Genomic DNA, 19485 nt, shown 5'->3' on the forward strand with positions numbered 1-19485 from the left:
GTGTAGTTCCCATCGACTCCACAGCGGGCATCAAAATGCTGTACGTCTTTGTGGACATCCAGATGGACACGTCCCACTTCTTGGACACGGTCCGCTTCAACTTCCCCCCAGGCCATTCTCTGGCCCTGGTCAGCACCATCCAGTTTGTGGCCGCTCTGCAGGTAAGCAGTGACCCCTGTGCGGGGGCCGTATTCTTCTGCTCGCTCTTTTTCCCTCCTATTCTTCCTCATCCTCCTCGTCCTTCTCATTTTGCCATGTCGGACGAACCACATAAGATCTCAAGGTTTGCCCATTGTCACTCTCAGCTCCCTTTCAAGAACTGTTCACTAAGTCTGAGGGAGTTGGCAATGGTTAGAAGAGCACGCTTGTATGTGGTTTCAAGAGTGTGTGTTTGTGTGTGTGTTTGTGTGTATCTGTGTGTGAGCCAGAGAGAGAGAGGAAAGACTGATGCATGACTGGAAACATCATGTGCTTTGGTGTAAGGTTATCGCGATAATCGATAAATACACATTATCATAATATGTATATATACAGCTGCGGAAAAAATTAAGAGACCACTTCAAAATTATCAGTTTCTCTGGTTTTACAATTTATTTGTATGTGTTAAAGTAAAATGAACATTTTAGTTTTATTCTTTAAACTACTGACAACATTACTACCAAATTTCAAATAAAAATATTGTCATTTAGAGCATTTATTTGCAGAAAAATGACAATTGGTCAAAATAGCAAAAAAGATGCAGTTTTTTCAGATCTCGAAAAATGCAAAGAAAACAAGTTCTTATTCATTTTTAAACAACACAATACTATCGTTTTAACTCAGGAAGAGTTCAACAGAAATCAATATTTGGTGGAACAACATTGATTTACAATCACAGCTTTCATGTGTCTTGGCATGCTCTCCACTAGTCTTTCACTCTACCGTTGGGTGACTTTATACTACTCCTGGCGCAAAAATTCAAGCAGCTCGGCTTTGTTTGATGGCTTGTGACCTTCCATCTTCCTCTTGATCACATTCCACAGGTTTTTAATGGGATTCAGGTCCAGAGATTGGGCTAGCCATGACAGGGTCCTATTGTGGTGGTCCTTCATCCACACCTTCACTGACATGTTTGTGTGGCATGGAGCATTGTCCTGCTGGAAAAAACACTCCTCAGAGTTGGGGAACATTGTCAAAGCAATAGGAAGCAAGTTTTCTTCCAGGACAACTTTGTACTTGGCTTGATTCATGCGTCCTTCACAAAGACAAATCTGCCCGATTCCACCCTTGCTGAAGCACCCCCATATCATCACCGATCCTCCACCAAATTTCACAGTAGGTGGCTTGTAGGCCTCTCCTGGTTTCTGTGTAACCATCAGACGACCATGTGTTGGGCAAAGCTGAAAATTGGACTCATCAGAGAAGATGGCCTCAAGTCCTCTTTGGTTCAATCTTTATGGTCTTTTGCTAACCTCAGCCAGGCAAAGTATACCGTTGTCCTGCAAGAAAAACTTGCTTCCTAGAAAATGATCATTTTGAAGTGTTTTTTTCCGCGGCTGTATATATGTATATGTATGTATATATATATATATATATATATATATATATATATATATATATATATATATATATATATATATATATATATATATATATATACATAGTATATATATTATGGCATGCCGTTTAGGAAATTAACATTTGAATATATATACAAAAGTCTGAATATATATACAAAAGTCTGAATATATATACAAAAGTCTGAATATATATACAAAAGTCTGAATATATATATACAAAAGTCGGAATATATATACAAAAGTCGGAATATACATATAAAAGTCTGAATATATATACAAAACAAAGTCTGAATATATATACAAAAAGAAATACTGTTTTTCTGTTATATTGTAAAATTAAGACATTGATTTCTCACTGGAAATGCAATAATAACACGTTTATTTTACACCGTTTGACTTCACGAAGGATATTTTTAGAGGTTCCCCATTGACTTGACTGGGGTCTCATCAAAACCTTCGTAATTCCTTGTTTTCTGCTTCATGAAATACAGTTTTTCTGTTATATGGCTAAAATTAAACATTGATTTCTCGCTAAAAATGCAATAATAACACGTTCATGTTGCATCGTTTGACTTAACGAAGGACATTTTTATGTTTAAATGAAATACATCATATCGTATCGTCTCGTCAGATGATCAAATAGAGACTTGACATTGGACAAAAAATTATTACCCAGCAATCCTCATTGCATATACCAATGAAAATAAGACATTATTCATTGAATTGAATAGTTTTTTTAAAGTTTCCATAGTTTATGTAGGATAAGCATATAATTGTGTTTATATGTGTAGATTATGTGTAGACTGCTACTGACTATTTCCCTTCTACAAAATAATACACACCATGACCTAGATAGGTTGGCCATTCCAAGGGTATATATAGCATAAGGTACTACATTTTAATATAATTAGTCATTGTTCACGGGTGTGTTTCCTGATTGTTGTCTACACTTAGTTACTTGCAGGTACAACATTTTGTGAAACACCCGACGAGGCAAAATCTCAGACGATTTGAGAATCCCTGCCGGAGGCATTTTTTAGGTCTCAAAAAGAGGTCATGTCCGAAAAAGAGCACGTCTGGTCACCCTACCATATAACAGAAAAACAGTATTTCATGAAGCAGAAAACAAGGAATTACGAAGATTTTGACGAGACCCCAGTCAAGTCAATGGGGAACTTGCCTCTAAAAATATCCTTCGTGAAGTCAAACGGTGTAAAATAAACGTGTTATTATTGCATTTCTAGTGAGAAATCAATGTCAAAATTTAACAATATAACAGAAAAACAGTATTTCATGAAGCAGAAACTACGTAATTACAAACATTTTGGTACCATTGATTTAATAGGAAGCGCTCAATCCAATATGGCGGACAAAGACGGATTGAGCGCTTCAGAGTTTTGTATATATATTCAGACTTCGTTTTGTATATATATTCAGACTTTGTTTTGTATATATATTCAGAGTTTTGTATATATATTCAGACTTTTGTATATATATATTCAGAGTTTTGTATATATATTCAGAGTTTTGTATATATATTCAGACTTTTGTTCCTGATAGTTATAGTTATGTGTCTGTGTAAAGTTAACTTGTGCCTGAGAGTTTTAGTTATGTGTCTGTGTAAAGTTAACTTGTGGCTGCTTCTGTTTTTATCTGAATGCCTAAACAAATCTGCATGCATGTGGTCTAAAGACTGCTTGGACTTTTCATGTTGCCATTAACTTTATAAACTTTAAGGACATTTGTGACGACAGGTGTACAGGTGCGCATAGAAATGACTACAAAGACTTTGATGTACGTATGTGTGTGTGTGTGTGTGTGTGTGTGTGTGTGTGTGTATGTATGTATGCAGGGGTGGAAATCCCATTTCATTGCAGGGGGGGACAATACATGGGAACATTTCAGAGAGTAATTCCGGGGGGGGGGCATGAAAAAAATTGCTGTCACGAGAGCTAGCATAACTTAGCTGCTAAATACCGAATTCTCTAATAACAGTGACAAACAGAAATTCGACGTCAGTTTTAAATTCTCTAAACGGCAATACATGTCCTAACACACAATATCTATTCACAGACAAATAATGTTGAAAGTTCAAACGCATACCAAGGCTCTTCAAGGAGGAATTCAGCTGCATGCAAATTAACGTCTTCTCTAGTGCCCTGCGCAGCCGTGTGGAGTCCATGAGCCGTCCATTGAGTTAAAACTAATAAAATCAGGTCAAGTTCCCGTGATAATCTACAAGAAGTCCGTTGATATGAAACGAGGTGGTCCAACCAATATATATAGCACTTGTTGTCTCACAACATCTCACTTATGGTGACATAAACTCACTTTCATTAATCCAGCCTACTGATTTTTGCTTAGCCTCCTACCTTGATGTAATTCTTTTTATTCAGACTTTACATAACTTTCATGACCAAAAATATAAATTGGCCAGCGATTGAACCCATTTCTGCCTAAAACGCCTGTTAAATCCTATGCTATTCTATGAGAAAGTACCTCATTTCCTGAGGGTTTTCTGAGAAAACAGTAAGAATTGTCAACGTCTACAAAAACCTTAATATCTAAGCCTCTGTAGCACTTAGAAACATGAAATAAGAAGCATTGTGAAGGTAAGAACTGCAGGTTTTATTAAAACCTGCTCCCTGAGCACACAAAAAACAATAACATTTGTAAAAAACTCTCAAACACAAAAAAACAATATAAATCAATGATATAAAATACAATAAATACAATTTTCAAGTATGCAAACATTATGAGGGAGGGGAAGAGGGGGAGGGAGGGGAAAAGAGAAATGGAGAGGGAGGAGCGGAGAGGGATGGAGAGGAGAGGGATGGAGACATCCTGGGGTGGAGCTGGCCTCGCAGTTCACATGGAGCATGAAGCCATGGCGGGGTCAACGTTATCCTGGAGATGGAGATATCTGTAAAAACATATGACAAAGCATTCAATCATTGTATTATTATGAGACCCACCCTCTCAGCTGGTGCTAAGACAATGGCCTACTAGACTGTCTATAGGGTATAGATATAGGTGTTCATATGCCAATTGTTCAGGTCTCATTGAGGCACAGACAGGGAGTAGCCTACAAATTCAAGTTGGATACACAATAAAGCTACACTAACAGAATAGTATATTTCCAGTTCCATCAATGTTATTTATAGTATTTATATGTATTCATAATTGTATTACTATTCATTATGATGTATTATGCTATACAGTTCTGCACGTTATTTTTCTTATCTAAAATCTTTGGACAAAAACGTCTGCTAAATGTCAATGCTATTTATTTATTATGCCATTATTGTATCTATAACTAACATTATTGCATGTATATATTATCAACCATCATCACCATTAGTAATCGCTATAGCACCACTATCATTACTGCCCATTCCGTTTTCTAAGAGAAGTGAACTCGGAAAATCGCACAAGAAAACAAAACATAAATAATTACCTCCAGATCATTGCCGGTTGTCCAGTCCACCTGGAATCCCTCCTCCTCTCCTTCCGTGCCCACAAAATCCCACTCCTGTGCCGTATCTAATGGATCCTCTGGCACAAAGTCATTATCCTTCTCCCTCTCAGACTCAAATCCTTCAAAATCTATGTCGAAATCACTGACATCGCTATCAAAATACTCCATGTTCACTGCTACTTCTTCACTGCTACTTCTCGCTAGCCAGCATGGTATCACTGAAAACAAGCACAGAATATCGCGTGGCTATCTGATTGATTGACGTGATTTTCAGCCAACCAAAGTTCATTTTGGTGGTCATCTGATCTTTAGCAAAGCCTTAAGACCCATCCCATGTGTAATTTTAACCAACCAGAGTGAGTTATACGCTGCATTCGTCATGAAAACAGCACGTGTACAAAATGCTGCGCTACGCAGCAACCGGCAGGAAAGCCTATGTTGCGCTATGCAGCAACCGGCAGGAGGGGCTATGCTGCGCTACGCAGCATCCGGCGCCAATGGGTTAATTCGTTTTTTTGTTCATAAATGAATGTAGGATGGTCGGAGCAAAGCCTCATGGGAAATGCCTTTATCCAGTGAAAGTAGGGAAATGACTGACCGGCTGTCAGAGAGAGAGAGAGAGAGAGCAGGTGAGAGAGAGCAGGTGAAGCGGACCTGATGGAAACAATGAATGTAGACATATTCTCGTATTTATTATTCTTTTATTTGTTAAAATCCCGAAACCGTAGAATCAATAGCACACTGGGTTAAGCGTTGGTTACCACGTCAGCGACCTGGGTTCGCATCCCGACTCCGGTGACCTGACAATATTACTAATATATTTAATTTTTTTAAATTTTGTTGGGGGGGGGTGGGACAACGTTATGCGAGGGGGGGACGTGTCCCCCCCGGGATCTCCGCCCCTGTATGTATGTAAGTGTCCATGGTTCATTTGTTACTTCTATGTATTCCTTGGTGTGTGTGTGTGTGTGTGTGTGTGTGTGTGTGTGTGTGTGTTTCCATGCACACTCATGTGTACGTATATATATGCATTCTTCTCCGGAGCTGTGAGGTGGTGTGGGTGTGAGGTCCAGCTCCAGTTATTTTAAACTTTTAAAAGGAGTTGGAAGAGGCTTCTCTGGCCCAGTGGGATTCCTGGGCTCCTGCTCATGCCTTTACATAAGGTTAGGTTAGCCCCTCTCCATGCTAACTTCACTGTTACAGTGGCAGCAGTCTGCTCCTGCTCATGCCTTTACATAAGGTTAGCTTAGCCCCTCTCCATGCTAACTTCACTGCTACAGTACCAGCAGTCTGTTTCTGCTCATGCCTTTACATAAGGTTAGCTTAGCCCCTCTCCATGCTAACTTCACTGCTACAGTACCAGCAGTCTGTTTCTGCTCATGCCTTTACATAAGGTTAGCTTAGCCCCTCTCCATGCTAACTTCACTGCTACAGTACCAGCAGTCTGTTTCTGCTCATGCCTTTACATAAGGTTAGCTTAGCCCCTCTCCATGCTAACTTCACTGCTACAGTACCAGCAGTCTGTTTCTGCTCATGCCTTTACATAAGGTTAGCTTAGCCCCTCTCCATGCTAACTTCACTGCTACAGTACCAGCAGTCTGTTTCTGCTCATGCCTTTACATAAGGTTAGTTTAGCCCCTCTCCATGCTAACTTCACTGTTACAGTAGCAGCAGTCTGCCTCTGGGATGGTCCTCACCACTCTCCTTGTTATGATGGTTTTTGACCAGCAAGGCTGGACTGTGCTGTCCATCATATCATGTGGTGTTTCGTATCTATACACAGTTTTGTCCTGGCTAAGTTAGTGTATGCTTGTGTTTCTCTGGCTGTATTTCTCCTCTGACGATTTAATGGCTTTGTGTGGTTGTGTGTGTGTCTGTTTGTCAAGTCCTTCTTTTATTACCAACTAGGGAAAATTTGGTTGCAGCCAGGTGTTAAAAACGCATTCAGATATTTACAAATACAGCATCAGAGACAACATGCTGGACTGGACACAGGGACAACAATACAGTGCAGAATCATTTCATGTGGAGACAAAAGATGAGCCAGGTTGTAGACTCAAAGGTAGGAGCTCAACCCCCCTCTGCAGGGACTGGGCAGAGAGTCTAGTATGGTCGGGGCCTTCCTTATGACCAGGGAGACAGGGCAGAGAGTCTAGTATGGTCGGGGCCTTCCTTATGACCAGGGAGACAGGGCAGAGAGTCTAGTATGGTCGGGGCCTTCCTTATGACCAGGGAGACAGGGCAGAGAGTCTAGTATGGTCGGGGCCTTCCTTATGACCAGGGAGACAGGGCAGAGAGTCTAGTATGGTCGGGGCCTTCCTTATGACCAGGGAGACAGGGCAGAGAGTCTAGTATGGTCGGGGCCTTCCTTATGACCAGGGAGACAGGGCAGAGAGTCTAGTATGGTCGGGGCCTTCCTTATGACCAGGGAGACAGGGCAGAGAGTCTAGTATGGTCGGGGCCTTCCTTATGACCAGGGAGACAGGGCAGAGAGCTGAGCTTGGCTCACCCCAAAAGCTTTACAGGCCACTTGAACGAACCGCCCAAGCCTATTCTTATTGGCCAGGTTCAGGCCACAAAAGGGCAGAAGCGATTAAATAAACGTTCCATCTCAGTTCCCTCAATAGCGGTGGGTTTGAGGATAGGTGCTGACTTCCTAAAATCAACAATCATGTCCACATCCATGTCCATGACCACAGTCTGCTTCTGGATAGCCAGCTTGATCACCTTTTTTTAAAAAAACCTCCATGATGGAAGATGTATGTGTCTGATCTGGTATGTGTCTGATGTGGTTTCTTTGGTGGTGTGTGTGTTAGTGTTTTTATGTTCTCCAACTCTTTTTGAGTGCATGTTTGGTTTGTGCATATGTGCCAAAGTGTCATGGAGTGCATTTTTGTTACTGTGCGCACATACATCTGTGGGTATGTGTCATGTTTCTCTCTGTGTGCGTATGTGTGTGTGTGTGTGTGTGTGTGCGTGTGTGTGTGTGTGTGTGTGTGTGTGTGTGTGTGTGTGTGTGTGTGTGTGTGTAGTTGGCAGCCTGCCATTGTGAAAGTCTTAGCTCGTGATGTGTGTGGGGGAAGGCTGGGGTGGTGGGAGTAAGGGGTCAGTGGCTTTCGATCACGCTTGTTCCCATGTGCCCCCCCACGCGCCATTGAGTTCTTCCCCTGCCCGCCGCTCCAGCTTTAGTGTTTTAATTGTCTGGCATTAGCTGCTCCTGCTCCTGCTCCTGCTCCTGCTCCTGCTCCTGCTCCTGCTCCTGCTCCAATTTGACTATTGACTACTTTCATCTCTCAGTGTCTGACTCTCTCTGTGTCTTCCACCCGCATGTCCTCCTTGTCTTGTTCTCCCCAGGTCTCACTCTCCCACTGTGTTTGTCTTACTCTCTTCCTTTTGTTGTTTTTCTCTCATCTCATCTCCGTGTCACCACCTCTGAAATGCATCTCTTATCATCTGTCCCCTTTTCCCCCTCTCTTTCTTTTTCTCCCCTTCTCTCTTTTTCTCTCGTTCTTTGTCATTGTCCTCATTACTCAATTCTTTCCTTCTCTTTCTGTTGTTCCCTCAAAATACTCTCTGCCTTATCCTCTTTTTTTCTCATTTTCTTCTGATCTCCCTCTTCCTCACATCTTTGGTCCTTCTGTGCTGCCCTCCACCCCTGTGTCTCCTCCCCAGGCTGCGAGTGCTGCCCTGAGGCCGGAGTATGAGGTGCTGGTGCCCCAGTGTCGGCCTCTGTCCCCGGGAGAGATCCTAGGCTGCACCTCCCCGCGCCTGGACCGCTCCGTCGGGGCCATCATGTGAGTGGCCACAATAGTTACCCACAGTCCTCTCTGCTTCCGCCACTGAGAGGATACACACACACACACACACACACACACACACAAGCACGCACACCAGTGGCGGCTGGTGGTTTTTAAAGTGAGGGAGGAAGAACTAAATTCTAAAAGTTGGGCCTACCATTTGGCCTATTTTCCCCCTTAATTACTAAAGCTATTAAGGTTATTATTTGACAAATTTTATTTTCAGCTGAAATTGTTTAAAAAAAATAGTTTAAACCAAAAGTGATGCCATTTAAAATGCATCATGCTCTGAATCATTCACTAACATCCTTTCCCCAATATTAAACAACAAGTAACAAAGGCAACAAGTAACATTATTTCAGAACTATTAACATTAACATCAGATTATGCCAGATTATTACAGCTATCACTCAAAGTAGCCTAGTATGAGGCCAATGCCAAAATTACAAGTAGGCTAATTACGAAACACCGCGTTCTGAAACATTCATTAACAATTTCCATTCAGAATTTTAGCTGAACGTGAACAGTCAGACTAACAATAGGCGTATGAACGATTTAAACAAAACAGTACAGCCGATTGTTTTTTTATGGTACCAGTGACCTATAAGTATTTAGCCTACCAGTTAGCATTATACGGCAGCGGTTTTACGTTTAGTGACATGGATTTTTGGAACAGGTTTCCCTGTTGTTTTGTTACTAACCTTCTCTCTGTAGCTCAATGAATGAAACGGTTTGTTCAATGAAACATGAACAATATCTTCGTTCTCCATTGCACGTCCTCTTTATTTGCAATCTTTCAACAACAATCTTTAAGGGTGACATGTTATCGATAATATCCTTCTGCAGAATGGTTGATGAGGGAAACTTCTTTCGGTATTAATGTTGAATCCCCTCCCTCCAACGCCAAATCCGTTGTTTATTGGTTACGCGATGTTGGCACAGACTCAGACGCTAGGGAGGTCTTTCCTCCCCTGGGCAATGTAAGTCAATGAGCCCCAAGAACCGCCAGTATCAGAGACAGATTCCATTGATTTCAATGGGAGCCAAAGGGAGGACGTCCTCCGTGCAGTAATTTCTTGTTACGATAGGGGGTGCTAATGTTATTTTAACTCAGGGAAACAAATTATAATATGCATAGTATTAAATACTGATATCAAACTGCTTTTTTAAAGGAGTTTAGTCAGTTCAATTTCAAAAATACATTCTCAAAAAGTTTGGGGAGGTTCTTCCTCCGTTTCCTCAATGGAAGAACCTCCTCTGACGCACACACACACACACACACACACACACACACACACACACAGTGCCATCATATAACACACACATGACTCTCAGACACCAGGGGCCTGTGCGTATGTATCTGCTCTGAACACTGCATGTTCCCCTTGGCTGGACGGCACACTATTCATCAGCTTTAATGGCCACTTTGTCAGCTAGAGCTGTGCAGGGTGGCCATGATGACCGTGGAGGTGCACTTAAGAGTCGATCAGTGAAGTCTGTGTGGTAATGTGTGTGTGTGTGTGTGTGTGTGTATGTGTCTGTGTGTGCATGTATGTATGCGCATGTTTGTGTGTGTGTGTGTGTGTGTGTGTGTGTGTGTGTGTGTGTGTCTGTGTGTGCATGTATGTATGTGTGTGTGTGTGCGTATGTGTCTGTGTGTGCATATATGTATGCGTGTGTGTGTGTGCGCGCATGTATGTGTGCGTGTCTGTGTGTCTGTCTGTGTCTGTCTGTGTCTGTGAGCCAGTTGATGTTCTCAAGCACACCGCTACACTCGCCCACACTTTATCCACCCTCTCACTGCTATCCTTTGTATAAATCGCCACCTAGTTCATCTCAAAGTGCTGGTACCCACACACAGACACACACGCACGCCTCGCATGTTGGCAAAACTCGTGACAAAGAAATGGCACTAGCAGATGCACCGGGTCTGAACGTGAACCCAAAAGAGGCCTTATTGGTAAACGCTCCCACATGCATGCCAGTATAGCCGCCGCGTGTCCACCGTACGCCCACTGAGCGTGCCAGCAACCTGATCCATATTGGTAAGCTTGATTCTGCACATACGCCAGCCAGGCCCCAAGAGTGTGGCTACAGCGGCGGCTCAGGAGTGATCATTAGGAGAGGTGGAGGGATTAGCACGCTGAGACCAGGGGTTAGGAGAGGGGGGGGGTAGGTAGAACAGAGAGCAGCCGCAGTCCCTGGTGAGAATGAAGCTGTTGCACGTGCATGGGGGTGGGGGGTGTTTGTCTTGCCAGTACCTAATCCCAGGACGGGAATACCTTTGATGTGCCAGCATCGAGAGAGATGGGAGCAAGAAGGGAATTGATTACCGGGCCTGAGAGTGTGCTGTCCCGCCTACCCTCCCCTCCTCTCCCCTTCCCTCCCCACCAGTTCTCCTGCTGCTGCACTTGTTTTAAATCCCCTAACCCAGTCTGGGGGCCTCACGACTGACTCCTGGCTCCAGCCATTTTGTTTTTGGCTCCACTGATGCCCACTGCGACTGCACCCTGCAGTAGTGGATGCCACCCGAGGTCGCTCAGGGACGGCAGGAGCAGGAGCAGCAGCCTTCCTTACTGTGGTGGTGTCGTGTACCCACGACTGATTGATTATTCATACCATCCGTCCAGTGCACCCAGTTGGCTGCGGCGTCACCACAATAAACTATTAATTACAGCTAATGCACCGTTGCACGCATACAGGAGGGAGCTTGAAGCTGTGAGAAGGCAGGTGCCTCTCTCTCTCTCCCAGAGGAGGGGGGTGGAACGCAGCATTGTGTCATTGAATAATTGAATGTCTCTCCTACATAACTCACCAAATCGCATCATGTCCATGACACGTCATGACACAACCACAGTCCCCAGGGATATCAAAACACAGCCAAAGAGGCACTTGAAATGTATGTAAAGCTGGCTAGCTCTTTGCTAGCAGGCTAAATCATTTCATTTGCCCATCTCAAACAGACTTTGGGCAATATATGAGAATGCTGATAGTCAAACCATTAGCTACTCATTGCTAACAACTACTTGGTAGCCATGCTTACTTGGGGTCCGTTTGTAAATTCCATCTGGCAATCTGAAAATCAGGGCGTTCCATTTGTCCACAAATGAACAGACATCGTTTTATCCTGTGAAAGCTCATTGCTTTAGAGCCCATTGCTTTAGCTGGCTTTTTCACTACAGTGACTCACTAGTGCCTCTTGAGGTCAGAAGTGTTATTGTAAGAGAGGAGGGTGCTGCTCTAGCTGGTAAAAATACTAACATTAAAAGATATCTGGGCAATGCGGTCCATAGGCGTTTTTGACATTATGTCAAAATGCTCATTTCTCCACAGTCTGTTGCTATTTGGCGTTCATTTTTGAATGTTTCAAACTAAAATGTTTACGTATAGCACCTTTTAAAGAAATGATGTGTGTAAATAAAAAAAGGAAAGGTCTGAATGCCAGACGCATTATAAGCGGGGGACTTAATGGAGAGGAAAGGAGCGAACGATGATATAATGTGTTGCAGACACTTGGGTAATAAGATGTGGAGTGTGGGTCCCCACCACGCTGCTTTGAACCTCCCTGAAGGACAAATAGAACCAGCCACATTAATCCTCCCCTCTGCTGCTGACCTCCCAGAGAAGAGTATCAATCTGTGGACAGAAAGGGCGTCCAGAGCTAGATGTTAAACGCATAAAGAGCCTCCGATTTGTTGCATTATGCAGGCGCACAAAGCATCCGTCCTCAAGAGCGGAGTACGTAGGAGCATGAAGGGCCACGCAGCAGGGGCCGGGGCAGGAGGAGAAGGCTCCCAGTGGGATCTAAAAGGCTTTCCCTTTTCATCTGCGTGAGCCATGCTGTGTGTGGAGGAAGTGGGTGTCAGTGAGGCTCCTCCTGGCCCTCAGTGCAGGAGTCAAACCAGCTTTAGAGGAGCGCTCCAGGCAGGAGGTGTCAGTGAGGCTCCTCCTGGCCCTCAGTGCAGGAGTCAAACCAGCTTTAGAGGAGCGCTCCAGGCAGGAGGTGTCAGTGAGGCTCCTCCTGGCCCTCAGTGCAGGAGTCAAACCAGCTTTAGAGGAGCGCTCCAGGCAGGAGGTGTCAGTGAGGCTCCTCCTGGCCCTCAGTGCAGGAGTCAAACCAGCTTTAGAGGAGCGCTCCAGGCAGGAGGTCGGGTGAGGAGGGGCAGGCAAGATCACCCCAGTGACCCTCCTGTCGAAAACCGACCTCTTCCAGGGGCGGGGTGAGGAAGCTGGGGCATCCTCTGATTGCTTGTGTGTGTGTGTGAGTGAGTGTATGGTATGAGGGGCCGTGCAAGACATTATTCATTCTCACTCTCACATACATACATTCTCACTCTCACATACATACATTCTCACTCTCACATACATACATTCTACTTTCACATACATACATTCTCACTCTCACATACATACATTCTCACTCTCACATACATACATTCTCATTCTCACATACATACATGCTCACTCTCACATACATACATTCTACTTTCACATACATACATTCTACTTTCACATACATACATTCTCCTCTCACGTACATACATTCTCCTCTCTAAAGAAAATACGTGCATATGAGAGAAGTATGTATGTATGTGAGAGGAGAATGTATGTATGTGAGAGTGAGAATGTATGTATGTAAGAGCAAAGTATAGTGAAAACGGAAGTGAGTATACATGAAACGGATGGCCATTTAGCACGATGTGATTGGCTGAAAACGTCCCGATGTCTTCTGACTACTTGTGAAAATGGAGGGAACTGGGGAGTCCACAGCTCTGCAGCAGGCGATCGGCGTGTTGCAGAATATTTTAGCGTCACCCCAAGTTGTTTCAAACATTTCAGTGGCGCAGCAGACTAGAAGAACACAATCTAACGTTACAGAACATACAGTGGAAACACGCATGGATGACCTGTTCAGAAGCAACTCTCGCCGAGGATCAATGAGATACGAAACTGCCCAGCATTTTGGGCATTGGGCCACCAGAAGCAGAAAAAGGTGAGTAAAACACACATAGAAAGTAATTTTAGATTGTTGTCTGATTTAATAGTACTGGTGTTATGTATGAACATTTTTTTTTCTGCTGCATGCTTTCTTTTTCGTCTTGCCAAGCTGACTAGCTGACTAGCAATAGTTGGTCGGATAGCTAGCTGGCAACTTTAACGTGAACATGTGCATGCAATGACAAGTGTCTCGATGTTTGTTTTGACTAGTCTGTAACAGACGATAGCGCATTGTGGAAAGATCGGAAAATGTGATTATCACAGCATGGTATTTTGAGAATGTGGCGAGAGAACTGAACATTATCTTTTTGTAGCATTCAGGATTTTACATGGTGCGAAACATAGGCTACTACAAGACACTGCGTTGTTAACATTTGGTGAATCTTAGGTAGAATTCACAGGCGTAATTGGACAAAGTCTTTACTTCGCTATTATCTGTAACCTTTTTCTGAAGCTATTGCAAACGCAACAAATCGTACTTAGGTGGCCACACGTCTGGATTTACAGTGCCCAGTCCGGCTTGAGGACGCTATAGGCTACTTCCACTAAAATGTTGCCCTTATTTCGTCCGCTCTCCCTCCCGCGTTCTCACATATTTCGGCCACATCAAAATACAGTGGCAAACATTATTTTGACGCCACCTAAACTCGGCAAGTCATGCTAAGCGTCAAGGTACTGGCTGGCGAACTGTTCCTCTGTGGACCTTGTTCTAGCCTACTTTGCCCTACTTTTATTTAAATAAAACTTGTATGGATGATGTGGATGATGGATCTTAATATGTCATGTCATGTCTATTTTTAGGGTCAAGACACAACATCATGAAACCTTCGTTAAAGATGTAATTTTGCTGCCAAAACCTACAAGCTCTGTTGTGGTCAAGCATCGTTCAAAACAAAAGCTTCATGAACAAGGGCACATATTAAATGGATTCGAATTCCAGAAGTCCTGGAGTCAGGAGACTGTCATCAATCAACTGATACAAGCATTTTCAGAAAAACTCTCCGCTGATGTGAGGTAAGCACTTTTTTGACCTATCAAACAAGGCTTAGTAGGTGCCATTATCATTAACAACTTTGTTGGAATACCCCCCTGGACATTCCAGGCCTATTTGTCTTGAATTCCCTTCTGGATGAGTAAAGTACTATCTTATCATATCTTATTTAAATGTGATTCAGAATGTAAGTACAAGGAATAAAATACATTTTATTTGTCACATTCATATAGTTACTGGGTGTTAGAAATACAGTGAAATTATATCTGGTGTCAGCCTATTGTGCATTAATTTGGGGGGTGGTAAAGAGGCGGTATTAAGTGCTGATGAACAGTAGGAGAGGGGTTGGTTGGGGAAGTGGCTAAGGGCTGCATTGGGTGGGTGGGTGGGTTGGGCACCAAGAAACCTGATATGCATGAATAGCCCTGTAATGTCCAGAGAATTTGCATTTGACCATCTGTTTTAATGTGCCTTGTGCATTTTATCCTCTTACTTTTTGTGCTTTTTCCATTTTACACTATTTTTCAGCATAGAGCTACTGATGGCATGTGGAAACCGATTAATCACACCCAAACTCCGTCCTGGCCAGGAGTTGAGTGCAGACCTCATACATAGAGTATACAAATCGAAAGCCCTGTATATCAGACCTTCAAGGACAATTCTGGTATGCTTTTAGGAATTTATGGGTTTGTTTTTCCGGATTGATAAGGCACAATTTTGAAAACTTGTAAAGCTCTACACACATTTCAAAATTACTTTACATTACTTACGAAAGCACTTTTCACACTCTGCAAAAACATGTTTTGCTAAACTGTTCACACTCTTTTCATAATTGTTACAAAATGTCAAACTGAGTGTGTTAGTGGTAATTGGGCTTTTAGTTTGGCTGAATGTGTTAATAGATAGGCTATAAGTGATAATGGTCTAAGAGATTGTGCCGAAAGAATCATTATTACTGTTTTAAGCATTCAGAAAAAAAATGTAAAAAAAAAAAAAAGGCAGTGGGTAGTGTTTCGCTTTAGAATTCATATTTAATTTCTGAATTTCTTACATGTCTTTTAAAGGATGATTGTACAGGTTCTGGCAATGAGGACAGCAGTTCTGAAGAAAATTCCACAAGGCTACTGCGTTCTACAAGAAGTTCAGTTTCAGCCCCCCAGATCAGGCCTCCAGACCAGGCCTCCAGATCAGCCACCCAGATCAGCCCCTCAGATCAGCCACCCAAATCAGCCACCCAGATCAGGCCTCCAGATCAGCCACCCAGATCAGCCCCTCAGATCAGCCACCCAGATCAGCCACCCAGATCAGGCCTCCAGTTCAGCTCAGTCTCAGACCCCCAGAACAGCACTACAGAAAGTTATTGCCCTGTGCCTTCTACCTCAACAAACCAACTGTCTACTAATTACAACAATTACCTTTCAGTAGTGGCTACACTGTCTGATGTATCATCTGATGAGGAGGAACTGAACCATGCGATATTTGCAAGCCTGCAGAGTGAAAGGTTTGTACACAATTAAAATGTCTCACATACTTTATGCTTTTGTGATATATTGTATTTTTTTTGCTTTCAAGAACTGTTGCAGAGCCTAAACTAACAGTGAGCTACAAACTTACAGGGTACTGTACCTGTGGCTGTAAATTTAAATTAATCTTGTTCTACAGTAGATCCACTGGATGTCCTCCTCCAGCAGTGAAAGACATTCTGGAAGAGCTTGCTACAAAAATCAACTTCAAAATGAAGTCGAAGTTCAACATTAGCAGATCAAATGTGCTGGATGGAGCCATAAGAGGATTCAAAAGGGGGTCATATGATCCACATGATAACATCATGGTCAGATTTTCTGACGATATGGGTTTCCCTGAGGAAGCTATTGATTTGGGAGGACCCAAAAGAGAGTTTTTGAGGCTTCTAATGGATGCCTTGTCACAATCATCTATGTTTGAGGGGGAGGAAGGCCAAACGAATTTGGCCCTTGACAGTATTGGTAGGCTATGCCTTGATTGTATTGATCAAAAATGTTTAAATGTTGATCCCTAGATGTTTTGCACATATCAGAATTTATTGAATTTATTAGTTTATTAGTTGTGAAATTTTAGGATTTTTTTCTTGTAATCTTATCCTCCTTAGCCATGAGGGAGGACCGGTATTTTATTGCCGGGAGGGCCATTGCAGTTAGCCTCGTCCACGGCGGTCCTCCTGCATGCTTTCTGTCCCCAACTCTCTTTACGTGCCTTGTGAATGGACCTGACTTCGCCAAGCCAATCTTGGAAGATATTGCTGATGGGGACCTGCGAGAAAAAATTAAGATGGTATATTTGTTTTTATATGTCATATATTGTCATATACATAGAATTGCAAAGTGTAATATGTAGTGACCTTGCTTTCTGCTTTCTGTTGGTCAGCAGTGCTGATGTTGACTTGCACAGGGGTGGGGCTAAGGGCTGTGTGGTGGCTGTGGGTAGGGGATAGCGTGTGTGTGTGTGTGTATGTGAGGGCAGTCTGTTGATATGTTGACAATACTTTTAATAATATGCAGCACTGTTTGTATCTTAGTGGTTACTGCAGAGAGGAAAGCATTTCATTGTAACCTTCTACTGCTTTATTTTCTTTCGTAACACAATTTTGTTGTTTGCTTCTTTTTGGAAGATTGCAGAGAGTAAAACCATTGAGGACATTCGAGCAGCTACCATTCCACTAGAGGAATATCTGGCCAATGCTGGTTGCTTGAGACCACTGCGAAGGTTGGCTGACAAGGCTGTGCTTGTTGAAGACATCTTAATGTTTCATGTCATACACAGAGTTCGTGGTCCTTTTGAAAGGTATCGTTCTATCTTTTATTTGTCAATGTTAGTTTGCTTTGACAGGGAAGTAACTGTCCTCTATTCATTTTTTTTTTTAACAGGTTTCGGGATGGTCTGAGAACCCTTGGGGTGTTGGACAAAATCCAGGCTTATCCTGAAAGTTTTCGTCCCCTTCTTTGTTGGGAGCCTTCAACCCTGAACGCAGATCTGCTTGACGAGCTTTTCATCATTCGCCGATCTGAAAAGGGTACCAATAAATGGACTGCTGAAGATGCTGTCATTCCTTTATGGCGTGACTATCTAAGTGATGCAGAAAGTAAGTACATGTATTTCAAGTGCTTCTAAAGATTATTGGGACAAGGGAGAATGGAGCTGGTATGTGGGCCTGAAGCTGTGGGTACACAGTATAGTGTCATATTGCTTCCTATATAACAATTTAATTTACAACAAATCATGTTTGAGGACGCCAAATGATTCTGGCTTGTTAGTTTATTTGTTTCTTCTTCCTGTGTTGTTTTACCAATCAGTCTTTATTTACCAAACCATATTTTGAACTAAACAACTTGCCTCTTATCCAGTTTGAAAGAATTGAATGAATAACAATGGGCAGTGAATAATGCACTTATCTTGTCATGATATATACTAAAGGCCTAGTAGTGATGTATGTGTGTTGTCATTTTGCTCCGATGTAACTCCTCTTCTCTCTTTTTAAATTCTAGCACAGGGACCTGAAAAACTGGCGTCCATCCTGATCTTTGCCACAGGAGCCAGTAGGATCCCACCACTTGGCTTCTCGCCACAACCCTCAGTTGAATTTCTGCATAAAGAGCATGGCACAGACACAACATACAAGCTACCCACTGCAAACACATGCATCAATTGTTTAAAATTACCTCTACACACAACATACAATGATTTTCAAGAAAACATGGACTTTGCCTTGGATAATACCCATGGCTTTGGTGTTGCTTAAATTGTGTCATGAGGACATATGAACATATGATATGTTAGTTTTGGTCGTTGTTTTTTGGTTCTCTGTTTGTTTTGGTTTACTTACTGACTTTGCACAACATTTTGGTTTACTCTTCACAATACTGAATTGCACCACACTTTGTTCTTTAAATTACCTGTATTATTTAATAAACTACTTTTATTATATTTTAATCTGTGTGGTCTCCCCTTTTATGTTCGTGCTGAGGGAATGCTTATGAAGCTTTATGATAACCAAGATTTTAGTACGTGACAATATTTTTCAACACCAAACTCAGTTGTGCGCACACATACTGTACAATGTATGTGCCAACTATTACACTTCTTTTCTCTTTTTTTTGTTGGTTTGGTTGTGGACAAAAACTAGAGTTCCAGTTTTGTGAAACCTCAGAAAAAGTAGAAGGTTCTTTGCTTTTCCTTGTTTAAATACAGGTTGAAAATCCTCACACCTGCACCAGGTTACACTGCTAAGAGGCATGGGCATTTATCCTTTTATCCTTCTCTGGTGTGATGAATTCCTCTGTGATAGAATAGAATTTCACATTTAAAAAGAAAAACAATTACAACCATCAATGTTTATTGATCAATAAAGTGTGATCTGATCTCGTATTTCAGATATATCTCACTTTCTTGTGAATTGAATAATGGAACGTATGAATGTGAAACTTGATGTATCTGGCATCCATGAAATCAAACTAAACATCAACCTTACATCACTACAGACATTTTCTTCTCTTGGTGCAATAGCTGTTGAGGGTATAAAGTATAGTACTTGATCTTTGTGTTTTTCTTTAGGACTGCCTTTCAAGAAAATGAACAAGGTTGCAAAACAAATCAATCCCATGATTGTTATCATCTTCAAAAGGATCA

At 42.4% G+C, this 19485-nt stretch overlaps 1 protein-coding gene across 1 annotated transcript in view; it reads left to right on the forward strand.

Annotated features, from left to right (window-relative positions):
- Positions 1–19485, forward strand: part of dph1 (diphthamide biosynthesis 1) — an 87621-nt gene that overhangs the window by 45407 nt on the left and 22729 nt on the right. Inside the window, exons 5-6 of the mRNA XM_080844691.1 lie at positions 7–161; positions 8710–8831. Coding sequence (XP_080700817.1) covers positions 7–161; positions 8710–8831 — 277 coding nt within the window. The remainder of the gene's footprint in view (positions 1–6; positions 162–8709; positions 8832–19485) is intronic.

The sequence above is a fragment of the Sprattus sprattus genome, assembly GCF_963457725.1.
Source record: "Sprattus sprattus genome assembly, chromosome: 9".
Lineage (NCBI taxonomy): Eukaryota > Metazoa > Chordata > Actinopteri > Clupeiformes > Clupeidae > Sprattus > Sprattus sprattus.